The sequence below is a fragment of the Canis lupus genome, chromosome 24 (genome assembly GCF_011100685.1).
Source record: "Canis lupus familiaris isolate Mischka breed German Shepherd chromosome 24, alternate assembly UU_Cfam_GSD_1.0, whole genome shotgun sequence".
NCBI lineage: Eukaryota > Metazoa > Chordata > Mammalia > Carnivora > Canidae > Canis > Canis lupus.
Window position 1 is genome coordinate 24821747 of NC_049245.1, and position 17231 is coordinate 24838977.

General features: G+C 41.4%; 1 protein-coding gene across 6 annotated transcripts in view; it reads right to left on the bottom strand.

Annotated features, from left to right (window-relative positions):
* The window catches only part of UQCC1 (ubiquinol-cytochrome c reductase complex assembly factor 1), a 96624-nt gene that overhangs the window by 23442 nt on the left and 55951 nt on the right, over positions 1-17231 (bottom strand). For 3 of the 6 annotated variants that reach the window (XM_038572105.1, XM_038572104.1, XM_038572103.1), the window contains one exon: positions 607-729. The exons of the other annotated variants lie outside the window; for them this stretch is intronic. In XM_038572105.1, coding sequence (XP_038428033.1) covers positions 607-729 — 123 coding nt within the window. The remainder of the gene's footprint in view (positions 1-606; positions 730-17231) is intronic. 6 annotated transcript variants of the gene reach the window in all.

Here is a 17231-nt window from a genome sequence, read left to right on the forward strand (position 1 = left end):
AAATTTAAGTAAACTCTAGGCCCAAGTAGCTCCATTTCCTCACACTGTGACTCTGGAAGACAAATCTCTGAGATTCAGTTTTGCCATCTAAACTATGAAGGGATCCCTGGGTGGTGCAGCGGTTTAGCGCCTGTCTTTGGCCCAGGGCGCGATCCTGGAGACCCGGGATCGAATCCCGCGTCGGGCTCCCAGTGCATGGAACCTGCTTCTCCCTCTGCCTGTGTCTCTGCCTCTCTCTCTCTCTGTGACTATCATAAATAAATAAAAAAATTTTTTAAAAAAATCAATCTTTCAAAAAAAAAATAAACTATGAAAACTGCCTTTTTTTTTTCTATTTTAATTATCATGCCAGATACAAATACCTAGTAATAAAAGAGTCTCACATGTGATAACTCATTTAAACCCCCATACTACTGTAAGATGAGGTACATACAATAGGCATCCCTTTCTACAGAGAAAAAATGGAAGCACAGACACTATGGACCTTACCCAAGGTCACACAGCTGGCATGGGGTCTGAGCCTAGTCTGGCTTTGCTGTCCAAGGGCTCTCAACCACTGTGATTCTGCGTTAGAAAGCAAGTTACAAACCCAACCCATTTCTCCACCTGAGCAGAGGTGCCAGGCTGCCAGGCTCCATTCCTCCTTTCAGACCCTGGGGGCTGCCTAGTTTCCCGCACCTTCCTGCCATCATACTCGGTACTGTGCTGGGCCAGCCTCCCTAGGAAAGTCTGCAGTGAAAATACAACAAAACAAACAAACAAACAAAACAGGTGAACTCAAATCTTACTGGTTCATCTATGTAGTGTAGAACCTAATCTAGGAAAGATTCGACTTCATTTCTCTTTTTGCCATAGGCTAGTGACTGTAAGCCCTGTAAGATCATTTCTCTCTAATATACCTTCTACCAAAAGGATTTGGAGATTAGCACATGGTGAGGGACAAAAATGTTCCCTAAATGAATAAATGAATAAAACAATCCTTAACAGAGCCATAAAATAAATAATGCTGCTGGACCTGGAGGGGGAAAAATTCAATTGTGCTTTCATCTACAGATGTATATTCAGTATTAACCATCCACCAAACACTGTTCTAGCAATAAACAAGAGCCAATTCAGGGGTGCCTGGCTGGCTGAGTTGTAGAGCGTGCGACTCCTGATCTTGGGGTTGTGAGTTAGAGCCCCACATTGGGTGTCGATTACTTAAAAATAAAATCTTAAAAAAAAAAAAAGGGAGAGAGACACAATACTTGAACTCCTAGAGCTTATATTCTAAGAAGGGGAAAAGGGCAAAATAAAATATTCAGAATGTTAGATACTAATTTTAGTGCTACTGCCCAAATCCTGTTGTTCAAGACTCCTAAAATGAGAACTGCCCAGTGCTGTGTATGGTGTTCTGATGAGGGGATAGGATGGGAGTCGGCTATTGCTAAATGCTGACAAGCCCTGATGTAAAGGTAGGAGAAGCTGCTAAGAGACAGAAGCAAGAACATGTGATGGAAGCTTTACTGCATATTCCTGGACAGGTCACATGGTCCCATCTGTATCCCTAGCACAGTACCCAGCACATAGCAGGCACTGAGTAAACACTTTATGCCAGTGCAGAGTATCTGGGAACTGGGAGGGAGGGAGACTGGAAAGCCTCCTGCCTTCATCTCTATCACTCTGCTCTCCACCACCGTGCCAGATAAGAAAGAGTCAAGGGGATAGCAGAGGAAAATTTATCAAGAAAATATTATTTAGGGGTTTCTGGGTGGCTCAGATGGTTAAGCATCTGCTTTCAGCTCAGGTCATGATTTCCAGGTCCTGGGATCCAGCCCTCCAGTCAGGCTCCCTGCGGGAGGTCTGCTTCTCCCTCTCTCCCTCTGCCTTCCCTCCCGCCAGCCCCCGGCCCTGCTGCCACTGTGCACACATACGCTCTTTCTCTCAAATGAATAAATAAAATCTTTTTTTAAAAAAAGAATATATTATTCAGAATATGTTTTACCCTTATATTTAGCATAGCTATCTCAATACCCATCAAGTTTTTTCTTTCTACTCTCCCCTGGAGCCTCTTGCATTGCAACAAAACTACTTGTTTGATCAGATCAAGAAGCATTTCCTGTGCTCTGTGCTGGACCCTGAGAAGGCTACTGGAGGATGCCCCAAGATCCTCATACTCAAGAAAGGTACCATCATACTGGCAAAGTAAGACACAAATGTCAATCTGGAGTGGTTAGAGAGAGTTTCAGGGGGAGTCAGTAGAATGTGGATGGGCAGAGACTGAAGGAAAAGCTCTGCAGGCAGAAAAGATAATCAAATGATGGCGAATCACAAGAAACCCTGAAGACAGGTTAAGGGGATGGCGTATAGCTAGCAGGTCACCAGGAGACACCGTGAGTTTCTGTGTAATGAGTATTTGACATAAGCAGTGTTTAAGAAGATGAGACAGGCTGTTAAATGATTTGCAAGATGCATCTAAGATGGAAGAGGGTCGGGAGGCGGGGAATCAGTGAAGCAGCCGGCAGCGAGTGGACAGCGAGGTCAGGACTAGATGTAAGCGTCAGTAATACAGCTCATGTCCAGAGAGTGGTTGTGGTTCTTCCTGCTCCTTGGAGGACCAGACGTGTTACATTTATGGTGCATATCACTGCCACTCAGAAAGAGCAGCTACAACAGACAGCATTGACGTGGAGGAAGAAGTCCCTGCTTTCTAGCTAGGCCCCTTCAGGTCTATCACCACAGTATTTTCATCCAGCATTTTAGGGAAATGGGGAAGAGGACTGTTAGAACTGCCTCACCAATGGATCCGGAAATACAGTACATCCAGGGCAGCTATAGCCAATGTCTGTCTCTACTGTACCCCAGGTGTGACCCCCCCCCCTTAACTTCCAGAAGTTTTTCACGTAGTCATCCCGTCTTTAGTAGAGCCACTGTCCTCTGGTAGTGTCCAGTGCAGGATTAAACTCACGGGAGTAAAGCGCAGACAGTTGCCTACCTTCTGGCTTCACAAAGTGAAGGGTACTAATAATCTTGCCTTACCCTAAGAGGTCCCCACAGTGCTACTACAATCATTCCTTTTGCTGAAGACACTATTAACATTGCTAAAAATGCAAAAGTTATCTGGGACCATTAAAACATTATCCTATTAGCATCCATCAACAATTTAGTATGAATGAGTTTATCAGATAAGGTAGCAGTAGAGAACTGATTCTCATTCTGGTAAGAAGTTAGGAATAGACTCTTTGAGTTCATTTACTTATCCACTAACATTTGATGAAGGCCTATTATGTACTAAGCACTGTGCTAGACACTAGAACACTGACCTTAAGAGAGAATGATCAAAAGAGCAGTAACCTAGGAAGACAAATGGAGGTATGTATAGCAGCTCTAGAGAACAGCAAAGGTGATAGTACGATGTACTGAAAAGAAGAGAATAAATCAACAGTGAGTTTTAATCTCTGCTCTGCTATTGTGACCCCCAAACAAACTATTTTTTTCTTGCCAGGACTAAGTGTCCTCAACTGGAAAAGATTAAATTAGGATCATCTTTGTGCCCGTCAATCTCCAAGGAGATTGCCAGCCACTGAAATGGCACAAAATGTAAACGCTGACTGCTTTGCAGTTCTGACCAGTGAGAGCTAGCCCTGACTTAGGCTTCCTGCCATCAGCCAGAGCAGTCTGGACTTCTTTAAAACAGCATCTGAGGGTCATCACCAAGTGGGATTCTTCTGCCATCCATGTCTACCCATGGCTTCAGACCAGATAACTCCAGCATGTTCTGAATCCCCCTCTGGTCCCCAAACCACTCTAGTCTCTTCTGGGCCTTTGAGCTGAGGATAATAGAGAAAAGACCAGTTCTTCCAAGGCTACAGAGCAAAAGAAGCTTGGAGAGTAAGTTGGAAGTCTGACAAACTGCTGTTCCCTCCTGTGAATTCTATGCTGGGCTGGAAAACTCTTATCTCATATTTTTTCAAGCTGGAAGGGCTCTTAAAAATAATATGGGCCAGGGGTGCCTAGGTAGTTCAGTCTGTTAGGTGTCCAACTCTTGGTTTCAGCTCAGGTGATGATATTGGTGTCATGGGATTAAGCCCCACATCAGGCTCCATGCTCAGTGGGGAGTCTGCTTGGGATTCTCTTTCTCCCTCTACCACACCCCAACTCTCATGTGTGCACTCTTTCTCGCTCTAAAAATTAATAAATAAATCTTTAAAAAGAAAGAGAGAAATAATCTCGTCTAGACTCTTCACCTGCGTCTGCTGATTAATGGTGAACCCATGTTTAATTCCTTAGTCTTTTGATTCCAAAACTAGTGAGTAGTTTTTCGACTCTCCCCTCCTCTCCTTCCTCTAGGAGGAGGATCTTTTTTGGCAGGCAACTCAGCTTAGGACCTAAAGCACAGTAGAGGATAAACACTTCCTGTCTTTGAAAGAGAAGAGGTATAGCCATAAATTATCTGTACTCAAAATACCAAAGACACTAGAATTCATTTGAAATCCAAAGAATCTTAGCAGAAGGGCATAGGACAGGGATGAAAGTAGTAGTGTGGGAGACACTGAGAATGCCACTGAGTGCTTAATGGGAATGGTCTCCTACTTCCCCCACAACCAGGCACAAACCACAAGTCTGCTGATTCTTAACCCCAGCAGCTGAACTGCCCAAAGCCTACAAAAGGGGCAACACACACAGTTTACACCTTTTATTATTCTGATAGAAATTTCTCTCCTGGGAGCAGAAAGGAGTCAAAAGTCCAAAACCAAAAATATATATCTTTATAAGTCAGAGCAAAAGAAGTATTACAGCAGACAGTAATTTTAAAAAAAAAAAAAGCCTTAGTTGAACAGAGCAGAGTAGGAGGTGTTAGAAAACTCACTCCAAGTAATTTATTCGCTGGGAACCACAAAGGGCTTTCCCAAGAACAGCAAAAACACCATTAATTTCCCCAGTACCCTCCTTTCAAAGGGCTCCAAACACTTCACACATATCGTTTTAAATTGTCCTCAAAGGCTCCAAAATAAGGGGTTACTATTTCCCCAGGTTCAGATGGAGAAACTAAAACATTCATGGCCGCCATGCTCTGTCCTAGTCATCCTAACAGATTCAGCCAACATCACCTGAGTGCCTGCAATGCACATGACCTATGCCAGGCAGAACAGAGAATACAAAGATGAAAAATATGATCTCTGTCCTCCGGAGAGTCAGAATCCAGTGAGGCATGACAGATGTGTACATTCATCTTCTTGAAATAAGGCAGCCAATGCTAGGTGTTATAGGAAGGGTCCAAACAGTGCCCATTTTATCAAGTTACTAAAATGTGCCAAGCACTGTGCTAAGTCTTTACTAGTATCATACTGTTGTAGTCACACACTGTATGTGACTCATCTTACAGAGAAAGGAGTGGAGGTATGTAAGGTTAAGAGATTTGCTCAGGTCTTAATTATGGCACAGTATGATTAGAACCCACGTCTGTCTGGCTCCAAAGCCCCTATGATAGGAGTTAAGTGCTTGGGAAGTTACATACATACATACGTGACAGCAGAGCATCCTTTTCTCAGAGGCAGAGTAGAACTCCTACAGAGGAAGGAGGCCTCTGTTGGGAGATCCCTGGAAAAGGTTCTGGCTTGACAGCTCTATAGAGCCCAGCAGGGGCCCAGGTGGGGGTAACCTCTGCCTCTTTTGCCAATGCTCCATTTTGGAGACCAAGGAAGAAAGATTTGAGGGAAGAAGAGCTTATGGGGCAGCAGGCCACTGTTTGCAGACCAGACAGGTTAGAGAGAGCATGATCAGACTCGGGGAATCCCTGGGTCTTAACAAGGTTAATATAAATAGCTCTATTTTAAGCCCACAGGACAAAAAGCAGATGGGGGAAAGGAAAGGTCCTCCAAACTCTAAGAGCCAAGCAGAGCCTGGTACTATGGAAACCCAATCACCACTCCAACACTCTTCCCATTTAATAATGGGATCCTTCTGTAATGGTTTTCAAATCTTAATTTCAACCTATGAAAACAATAACAACAAAAAGCCTTTGATGGGCACCTGGGTGCTGGGTGACTTGGTTAAACATCTGACTCTGGCCCAGGTCATGATCTCAGGGTCCTGGGATAGCCTCACTGGGCTCCATGCTCAACAGGAAGTCTGTTTACTCCCTCTTCCTCTACTCTCCCCCTGCTGTGTACTCTCTCTCTCTAATACATAAATAAATAAAATCTTAAAGAAAAAAATCAACCATTTGATAGAGCCAGATACTTCTGTGTATTACTATCTCGATCAACACCAGTGATCCTGTCAATGAATAGGTTAGTCATTAGTTCATTTGCTTGTTCTTGTATTCTACCTACTTCCAAAAAAGGTTCAAGTTGGCTTCTAATGAAAGGCCTGTGGTATGGCCAAAAGTTTGAAAATCAGTCAGACCTGGACTTGTGACTTACTATGGTGACCACAGCCTAGTTCTTTGACTTTTTCTTCCCCTCAGTTCTCTTCAGCTGCAAAATGGGCACACTCTTCTCTCTAACCAGGCAATTTGTAAGTGAGACGAGATCTGTAGAATGCCTGTCAGAATCTGGCCCAAAATATACATCTCAACCAAAAAGAAAAAAAAAAGTAAAAGCGTTAATAAAGGGTATGTGTGAGAGAAAGAGGATAATGAAAAATTATATCAAATACGTAAATAAGGGAAGCTCTGTACTTGCTGGCAGCCATGGCAACAGGGAAGCAGGATTGTTATACCACTCTCATCGTTAAATAAAGGGAAACGTGTACATTCATCAGAACAGAGAAAGTTCTTAATTCTAAATGCAGAGAGGATAATCTACAGTTGAGTGGATGTGGATGTGCACATACATACATATGCACACTTACACCATTTTTCTCTCCAACAGGAACAGGGCAAAAGAGCTCTCCAGAGCCCTGCTGCCCCTCTGACACCACACTACTGCTGCATGCAATGAAGTACTTCAACAGTTAAAACATTTTTGTGCCAATATTTTAAGAGTGCAGAAGGTTCCAAATTACATGTAAAATAAACAATGCCAGACTGTGAAAACTCTTGGCTGCAACGTTCTCTGATGTTAACAAGAGTTTCTTTATTACTGTAACCTTTCAGAAGTGAATAAAAATTATTTCTCTGCCCTAGTTTTGCCCTCCAGTAAAAGGGAAGAGAACAGTGACCATGGAAAGAGCTGTACAATGACCTCTCATGAAGGCTAGGAGGCTGGGAAGGGGGCAGTTTAAAACACAAAGCCTTCCATATATGTTTCTAGTCAAAGGTTAGAAATCTAGTTTGTGCTGTGCTGATCATATTGTTAAATTTTACGTTCCCGATATTTTTATGTAACTAAAACCCTCAGGGGGACCAGAGGGTATTTGCAGGGAGCCCAAACTAAGCTGATGCTAGGAGAAAACCCAAATCTTGATCAAGGCTTCTTAGCCATTCAGGAAACCTCATTACTCTGAAATTGAGTCTGAAGTACCCTTAAAAAACAGCAGCTGAACTGTCTGCCTTCAGCTCAGGGCATGATCCCAGGTCCAGGGATCGAGTCCCACATCAGGTTCCCTGTGAGGAGCCTGCTTCTCCCTCTGTCTATGCCTCTGCTTCCGTGTGTGTGTGTGTGTGTGTGTGTGTGTGTGTGTGTGTTTCATGAATAAATAAATAAATCTTTTTAAAAAAAAAGAAAAGAAAAACAGGGGAAAAGATCTACAGGTGGCCACGGCTTAGACAAAATAGGTTCTTTTGCAGACCTTTGAGTCAATGAGTCTGAATATTGGACACCCAAAAGGATCTCAAAATGGGAGCTAGTCTGGATAAAAAGAGTCTACTTTCAGCACTGCAGGAAAAGGAAAAAAGTTACCATACAAAGGCAAACATGCTCTGTCCTCTCACACCATCCTGCCTCTACCTACACTGTTCCTTTGCCTGGGGCGGGGGGCGGGGGGGAGGGTTTCTCTTGTCTATTAAAAACTTTTCTGAAAAGATACAACCCAAATGTCATCTACCCCAAGCTTCTCTCCTTTGGGCCTTCTCAGCAATTTTTAAATATCACAATCTCTTAATATTGTAATCACCTGCTTCATATGTGTGTCTTTTCCTATAAGACTGGGGAATTGGGGACAATATCTTCATCATCTGTATACTCCAGTGCCTAGCAGAGTACCTGGAAGCTAGCAGGCCACAATAAAATGGAGGAAGAGATGGGTAAATCTTGTTTGTGTCTGGGAACAGAAATCAGACAGAGAATGATGAACTGCTAAAAAAACAGAACACAAGCTCTGGGATTTAACACAAGGCTAGCTTTTCAGACTCTCACAGAGTTGCGGAATGTTAAGTCTGGAAGAGAATTTAGAAATCATCTAGCTCTCCTCCCCAGAGAGGTGAGGTGATTTGACTTACTCGAGCTCACTCAGAGAGTGGCCAGGCTGGCCAGAACTGGGGCATTATACCACACCACCCATTCCTTCTCTTTACTATCAAAAATTATAGGTGTAAATATTTATTTGGCAGTGAGATGAGAAATATGATTAAGACTACTTATTTTGAGAATGCTATTTCATTATAAACAAATAACAATGGATGTCATGCTAAAATTCAAACTTGACACAAAATGCTCTGAATTGCTCAAAAGTTAAACCTAACATCACTGTATGACCCAGCAATTCCACTCCTCAGTAATATACCCAAGAGAAGAGAAAACCCATATTCAGACAAAAACCTGTACATGAATGTTCACAGCAGCATTATTCATAAGAGCCAAAAAATGGAAACAACCCAAATGCCCACCAACTGATAAATGAGACTAAAATGTGGCATATTCATACAATAGACTATCCGTAAAAAGAAAAGTACTGACACATGCTATAACATGGATGAACCATGAAAACATGATGCTAAGTGAAAGGAGACAGAAGGGATCCCTGGGTGGCGCAGCGGTTTGGCGCCTGCCTTTGGCCCAGGGCGCGATCCTGGAGACCCGGGATCGAATCCCACATCAGGCTCCCGGTGCATGGAGCCTGCTTCTCCCTCTGCCTATGTCTCTGCCTCTCTCTCTCTCTGTGACTATCATAAATAAATTAAAAATTTATTTAAATTAAAAAAAATTAAAAAAAAAAAAAAAAGAAAGGAGACAGAAAGAAAAGTCCACATATTATGATTCCATTCGTATGAAATGCCCAGAATAAATCTATGGAGACAGAAGTTACAGGAGTGGTTGCCAGGGGCTGGGGTAAAAGAGGAATGGGGAGTGACTGCTATAGGGCTTAGAGTTTCTTTTTGAGGTGATGAAAATGTTCTGGAATTAGATAGTGGTGACGGTTGCATAACACTGTGAATTTACTTTTTAAAAAAGCACTTAAAATGGTGACTTTTATGGCAGATGAATTATAGCTCCATTTTTTTTAAATGGAAGGAAAAAAAAGATACAATCTCTGCCCTCTAGGAGCTAACAATTTAACTGGCGTGAAGACCAACATACAGACATGCCTAAGGACTTGGAGGTTCAGTGTCATGTGACAAGTAATGTTATGCAAGTTAGAGGAAGAAGGAAACAACGCTTAAGTTAAAAATCTTAATGTTTATGTTACAGCCATAGTTCTTAGTGATCTTTTCAGGCAGTAAAGTAGTGATTAAGAGCATGGGCTCTAAAGTTTGGCGGCAGGTTTGGGTTCTAATCCAGACTCTCATATTTACTATGTAAGACTGATTAAATTACCTTACCGGTAGGTGGAATAATAATTTCCTAAAAAGATACCTACATCCTAATTCGTGGAACCTGGGAAATGCATCTTATATGGGGAAGAAAGGACCTTGCAGCTATGATTAGATTAAGAGTCTTCAGATGGGGAGGTTATTCTGGATTATCCAGGTGGGCCCTAAATGTAATCACATGGACCCTTAAAGAGGGAGGCTGAAATTGGAGTGATGTGGCCACAAGCCAAAGAATGCCAGCAGCCACAAGAAGCTGGAAAGGGCAAAGAACAGATTCTCCCCTAACCTCCAGAAGGAGCACAGTCCTGCTAAGTTCTCCATTTTGGCCATGAAGTTCTGAAGTTCTGGCCTTCAGAACTATGAGAGAATGAATTTGTTTTAAGCTACCAAGTTTATGGCTAGTTGTTACAGCAGCTACAGGAAACGAATCCACTAACCTCTCTGATCCTAGTGTATTCATCTGTAAAATGAGGATAGAAATAATACCTATCTCACATGTGAGTATTGCAAAATTTAAAGTTCATATGGTGCTTATAAAGTGCACAGCAAAGAGAAAGTTCTTGGTAAATGTCAGCTACTACTACTGGTGACCTGTTTGTCTGTATTATGCTGAAATCCTCAACTTTCCCAGCCCATGCCCAGATACTGCTCCCATCAGCAGGGAGAACAGTAAAAGCCAGAAATCAGGAGACTCAAGTTGTGCTCTTCGTTTGGTTTCTAAGTTAAATTTATTCAACTCTCCTGGAGCCAGTTTCTCCATTAGTTAAATGTTAAATGTTAAAAGTTTCTCGTATCAGACGAGAGCAGTGGCCCTCTAACTGCAGGGTGTGTGAAAACACAGATTGCTGGACCCTACCACCAGAGTTTCTGATTCAGCAGATTGAGGGTCGGGCCCTAAACTTGCATTTTTAACAAATTCCTAAGTGATGCTGAGGCTGCTGGTCTGGGGACCACATTTTGAAAAATCTCTGGTCTAGATTATTTGAAGGTTCTTTTCAGTTTTAATAGACACCCCACAGAGGTAGCATTCAAATAATAAACACTGCTGTACCAGGCTGAAATAGCTTTACAACTAAGTTCTTTTCCTATGTAAGAGAGTGGGGGATGGGAGGGTATAAAGAACACGGTTACGGACTAGTTTTAACTTTTGAACTAAGCAGAATGAAAAATCTTAAGCAATAGTGGGAACAGGAAGAGGCTGTCTCCTTATCCAACATGCTGGCCCCATTTTAATTTATCTTAATCCCACCTTTCTGCCTTTTCACCAGACCCCTCCCCCTTATGCCCTTCTCGAGAAACACATCTAGATGTCTCCTGAATTCATTTATTGGCTTTGCCGTGCGCAGTATAATACTGCCTTTGTTAGTCTCCCAGCCCAGCCTCTCCGAGCACGGTGTTCAGTCGCGGTGTTCTCTACTCTTAAAAAAACACAACCAAGGAGTCTCTGAAAAATAATTGTAAAATCAACTAAGGCAAATTCAGACGATGTGGAGACATTCAGACTCTAAATGCTGGAAAAAGAAACAAATTCAGAACATTGTTAGCATTCTCACCTGTCTTTTTTTCCCCCCTTAATCTCTATGAGTCCTGTTGAGTAGGAAACCTCTGCCGTATTGGATTAGAAACTGAATAAAAGGGGCCTGGGGCTTGGGACTGCACTGAAGAAATGGAATGCCTCGAGATTCAAGAAAAGCTGTCCTCTTAGCCTTTGGAAGGTGATTAAAGGCTAGGGAGAAGGAACCTGCCATGAAGTTGATCCTCCTCCCACACCCCGGGAGGGATCACAGCGTAGTAAAGCTGGACAGTAGACTGGGAATCAGCATACCCTTGCTTGGGTCCTCATTCTGCTGTTTAAAGCTGCATGAGCTTGGACAGAACAATTAACTTCATTGGGACCCCATTTTCTTACTAGAGAAATGAGCCACTGAGACCAAATCTATAGTCCTTACTCTGAGACTCTAATGTCTCTGGGGAGACTTCTCAAAACACACACCTCTGAGCCCCTTCAGACTGAGAGCCACTGAACAAAAGAATCTCTAAGGCACTCAATCTAACATTCTAAGGTTTATCTATTCTATAAAATGAACTAGAAATATAAATGATGAGGCAGAGATTGTATCTTTTTTCTTCCATTTAAAAAAAAAATGGAGCTATAATTCCCAGAGGCAGGGCAGAGAGAAAATTGAAACTTTCTGAGGAGGAAAGATGGTCAGAGAAATTGAACCCAGGTGTGATAAGAGATCATTCATTAAGTCAGTATTTGGAAGATAGTGCTGCCAGATACTAATAATAGAGGCAAGTACCCGTGTTCACCCAAGTATCTGAGGAGTGACTATGTTAGGCATTCTGTGCTAGACCAGAAATCCGAGGATCCTCACTCCAACTAATGAGCATGACCTACACAAACCCACAATTAGAGTAGAGCATGTTAAGTCCTATTGTAGGAGTTTGTGCAAAGTGCTGCAACAATACAGAGAAGGGAGTGGCCAAATACACCAATATTGTCGGCTGGTGGGGGCGGGGAGGTGCTAGGAAAAGCTTGATGGAAGAGGTACTATCCAGCTGTGTCTTACTGTACTACGAGCAGAGAAGACAGGTGTTAAGACCACATCAGACAAAGGGAACTACATAAGCAAAAGCCCAGAAGCATAAAGGAATATGGCATACTATAGCATCAGTGAAAATCTCACATGAGTGAAACCTGTGTTTGAGTGTAAATGTGTGACTACACATGAATATCTGTGTATTAGAGAAGTCTGCTGGCAATCAGACTAGAAAGATGGGTTGGGGCTAGAATATGAAGATTTCTTTCCCCCCATTTTTCTCTTTGAAAAGTTTCAAACTTACTTAAAAAATGGAAGAGTAATATAACAAAAAGTTGTATAATTTTTAGATTCACAACTGTTACTATTTTTAATATTTGTTTCATCTCTCTCCACATATACACACACGTGCTTTTTCTTTTGCTAAACCATGTGAAAACATCAAATCTTTTCATTCCTAAATACTAAATACTGTATCTTCTAAGAACATTCTCCTATATAACTACGAAGGGTTCTCCTGTTCTATATAATTACAAAGGGTTCTATAAACTGTTGCTAAGCTATCTGAATTTTGCACTAGGATTTCTAGACAGAGGAAGGATACGATCAGATGTGGAATTTGGAAAAACCTCTGGTGGTTTATAGGGTGACAGGGTTCACTAGCGTGGGGAAAGTCCAGAACTAATTAGGAGGTCATGTGCAATAAAGGAGAGACAATGAGGGTTGATAAGAAGCAATGAAACAGAAGAGTGGAAAAAATCCAAACATATTTTGGGCAGAAAAGTGACAAGACAATTTGGGTGCAGAGGATGAGGCAAGAGTTGAGGAGGACTCTAAGAATTCCAGCTTGGAGGGGCTGGATCGATAGCAATGACATCAGAAGTGAGACTGGAAACACAGGAAGAACAGGTTCATGGAGCTATTTATCCCATCTCCTGAGAGGTTTATTTAGGAGAACCATTATGGAAAATGGCTTTAACTGTGCCCAATGTACACAGCTCTAAGCAGTATTACAACTATGATACAAAAGATACCAAAGGGAACTGGGCACCCAAAGGAAAAAAAAAAAAAAGTGGTAGGCTGGAGAGCTAAACAGTTCTGAAACAATGAACTGAATTTGGAGTACTTAATATGAAGAGTACTTAAGAAAGGTACTAAAAAGACAGGACAGTGTCAATGCACCAAGGCAGCCAGGGCTTTGAAAATGGAATTAGAAAAAAAAGAAAAAAGAAAGAAAAAAGAAAATGGAATTAGGTCACTGTGTTTCTTCTACAGAAATTCCGTGAGGTAAACTGAAGATATAGCAAAGAGGACCGAATTCACTTACGGATTTGTTCAGTCAAGAAACATTTATTGAATGTCTACTAAGTATAGAGCTCCATTTCAGGTACCAAAGGAATATAAAGGCAAACAAATATGAATTATACCTCAGGCAACTTCCAAACTATAATTGCAGATAAAAACGGCTGTGAAAAAAAAAAAACCGGCTGTGAGAGAGATAAATGAGAATGTGCATAGATAGGAGTTTCATGCTCTATTTTCATTTCAATTTCAGAAAGGTTTACAACTTCTCTTTCAGGGATGATCCCTGAAATGAAGTGAGTCCAGTATGCTGCCCAGAAGGACAGGCGAAATGAGCCATCAGACTGGCATTCTGCCTGTATGCTCCCAGGCATCTGATCAGTCAAAAAACTGCCTAAAGTACATACTCCATGCATCGTTGCTACCTACTGAGACCTGGGGTCATGAAACTTGTGCAGAGAAAGGAATGCATCTACTAAAGATAAATTTCAGTTGGGCCCTGCTAACGTTCATGAACCAATCCCAAAATGAAATTGCTCTGCCTTCTAAGAATTTAGCCTTCTCTCACCTAATAAACAAATATCTACTCCAACAGCTTAGGACATTTAAAAACTTCCAAAAGAACAACTGATATCTGGGAACAAACATGTCTTTATTTTTAAAGACCTGGAGCCCAAGGAATTGCTTTATATTTACACTCCATCATTTGTATCATTGGCTGCAAAACTATGTCCTTAAAGTGGTCCTCATATTTTAAAACAATACCTATGGATGGCAGTGAGTGTTAATTCTGACCTAGAGATGCAAGGTATAGCAAATTTTTTTACCTTATGGTAAAACAGAGGAGTTTGTTTGAAAATTTCTGTGGGGAGGTAGGGAGAAAAACAGAATGGAATTACAGAGGCCTAGAAGAAGATTTCCAGAAAAACTAAAGTATGTATAATTCTTTTTACCACCTTTTATAGATTTAAAGTCTTTGTTTAGAATCATAAAAGGCCTCATGTAGAAGTTGTTTTTTTTTTTGTGGTTTGGTTGTTGTTTTAGTCAAATCCATTAGAAGATGGGAATGGATGGAAAGAGAAAAACTTGAAGGTAAGGGAAACAATTTCTCTTTTTTTCTTACAGTATTTAAGACTAACAGAGCAAACAAATATGCTCAGAATGAAAAGGGGGATAACTCTCCACCCCACTTTTTCTAATACAGATAGGGGGCTTCCAGAACGGTCTTCTGTTGTCAGTTATTTACTGGACATGGATTAAGTCAAGGGGCTATGATAAGCACTTTGGAGACTACAAAGAGGGATACAGGGGATGCAGCCCCCCAGGCAATTCACCTGGAAGATAGTCAATACTCATGAATAACAATGATACAAGATAGCCAGAAGGGTACATATAAATTACTAAGGTACTTCCAGCTAGTGGATCAACTGGGACTGGCTTCTAGTGTGGGATGGAGGGATGTAAAGGAATTGGGGCTGTGGTGTTTAGGCAACCTAGTGTATGTACTGCACCAGGAAAGACATAAATAAGACAGGAAGAGCAAGGCATTCAACTTGGCTGAAGAGTATGTGAAGCAAGGCTGGAGTGTGATGTTCATTGAGTGCTTACTATGTGCCAAGCACATGTGCTAGAAGGTTTCACATATTTACAGTTCAAGAAAAGCTAGAGGAAATGAGTTTGGAGAGGTAGTCTGGAGTGTGATCACAGAGGATCTTGCAAAGCAAAATGTTTTCTAAAAAGAAAAGTAGAATTTTACAAAGAAGTCCGGTTCAGCCCACAGCTGCTCCACCTCTTTCTAGGCCTTCTGCATGGTCTCAGGAGGCAGCTCTGCTAGAGAGAACAAAAGACCTTCAGATGACAGGAGGCTCATCCTTATTCTGGAATGGTACTGGCAAGAAGTCATCTAAAGTCTTGAGGAGACAACTGGGATTCCAGGGACCACTGATAAGGGTAAACTCAGAATTTCTTAACTACTCCTTCCCACCTAGTCTCCAAGGCTTGGAAAGCTTAAACCTGCTCATTGTAAGCCACAAGGTGGAGATGTCTGGCAGAGCAGAACTAAGAGGAAGTCGTTTAGCCAGCCTAAGGTTACCATTAACACTTTGAGCCACTGCCTTGAGCTAATTTTTATGTTTGTTTTTTAAGTTTGGTTGAAATGTCACAAATGGAAAAATTAACTAAAGCGCCTGGGTTAGCCACAAGACTGGACACACCTGGCTGCAAACCCAGCAAAAGAAACTTACTTCATTAGTAGGAGAGGCAGAAAGTGAAATTTACATCTGAAATGTGCCTGCACCAGGAGAAAGTGCTGAGGCCAAAGGCGCTGTCTGTTTTTACAGCTGTGTCAAGTCTTAGTTCTCTACTCTTACCAACACTCAGGAGTGAGGCAAGGGCCCAAGGAAAAATGGTCTCCAACCTCTTCAGCTGCAACTCAGCTCACAAAGGTTTTTAAGAACCAGTTAATGAAATAAAACAAGACCAGATGAGGTGATATAATGAATTTTATTTCCACAGCTAATTTATATGTTTAAATCCCAAATAATGTTTTTTTTTAAAGTTAGAACACTCTAAATTATTCATGTGATTTTTGTAACCTCAAATTTAACACTTGCATTTTATACCAGCTCCACTAATGATATATGAGTCTGCCTTGTTTTTCACAATAGTTGGGCTCCTAAGAAGCTGATAAAAAGCAAAAAATTTTTAATAAAAATATCCCCACCAAATAAGATTGCAATTCTAATTTCAAAGGAGTTCTTGATTCAAATTTCTGATTCATCATTAATTCACAAGTGGCTCCACTCAAAGTAATAGCCTCTAAGAATTCTTTGGCATGAAAAAAATCACCACCACATTGATCAGTCTTATAAATTCTACTTTTTATATGAGTTTTCTTAAAGATGTACACCTGGGATGCCAAATTACACAGAGACAGATTTACAAATTACCACCTTCAAATCATTGATTTTTTGAGGCACCCCAACAACTCACATTTTTTAAAGAATAAACTGAAGCACAGAGGAGGAGACTTGGCAGCCAGGGTCAGAACCAGGTCAGACTAGCTTAGCTTCCTACTACTTTCTTCAACTGTATGTCCCTAACTTTTCTCATTTCTTTAGGTTGTACACACACAGAAGACTAAGAACTCTATACACACAATCACACTTGTAACTTAGAAGTGGTTAAAATATAATTTTCTTGCCTGTATAAAGCGTGTCTGTTTATACAATGAGCTTGGAAAGGGAATGGGGGGAGGGCGGGGGGACCAAGTCAATTGCAATAGAAAAGCAATAATAGTAATTTCCCAACTTCCAAACCTCTGTTATTATTAAATCACCACCTTTATTTATAGTCTTTGTAAATGAACTGGGGCTTGGCATTTCTCTTCATACAGGTGAATTTACAAGTCTGTACTTGGGGAGTATTATGGATCATCTAAAACTTTGCTCTTCAAAGTGTGGTTACCACAACCTCACCCTGCTCCACCTGTGGCAATCATCACCTGAAGCTTTCTAGAAATGTAGACTCTCTGGCTCCACCCCAACCTACTGAATCTGTACTTTAGCAAGATCCTCAGGTGGACCATAGGCACATTAAAGTGTGACAAACACCAATCTAACACCTTGCTCTAAAGGACAACATCATATCTAGAAAAATTCAGAAAGAAAAATGGCTCAATAAAACAGGAGGAAAAATAAAGAGGAAAAACTAAT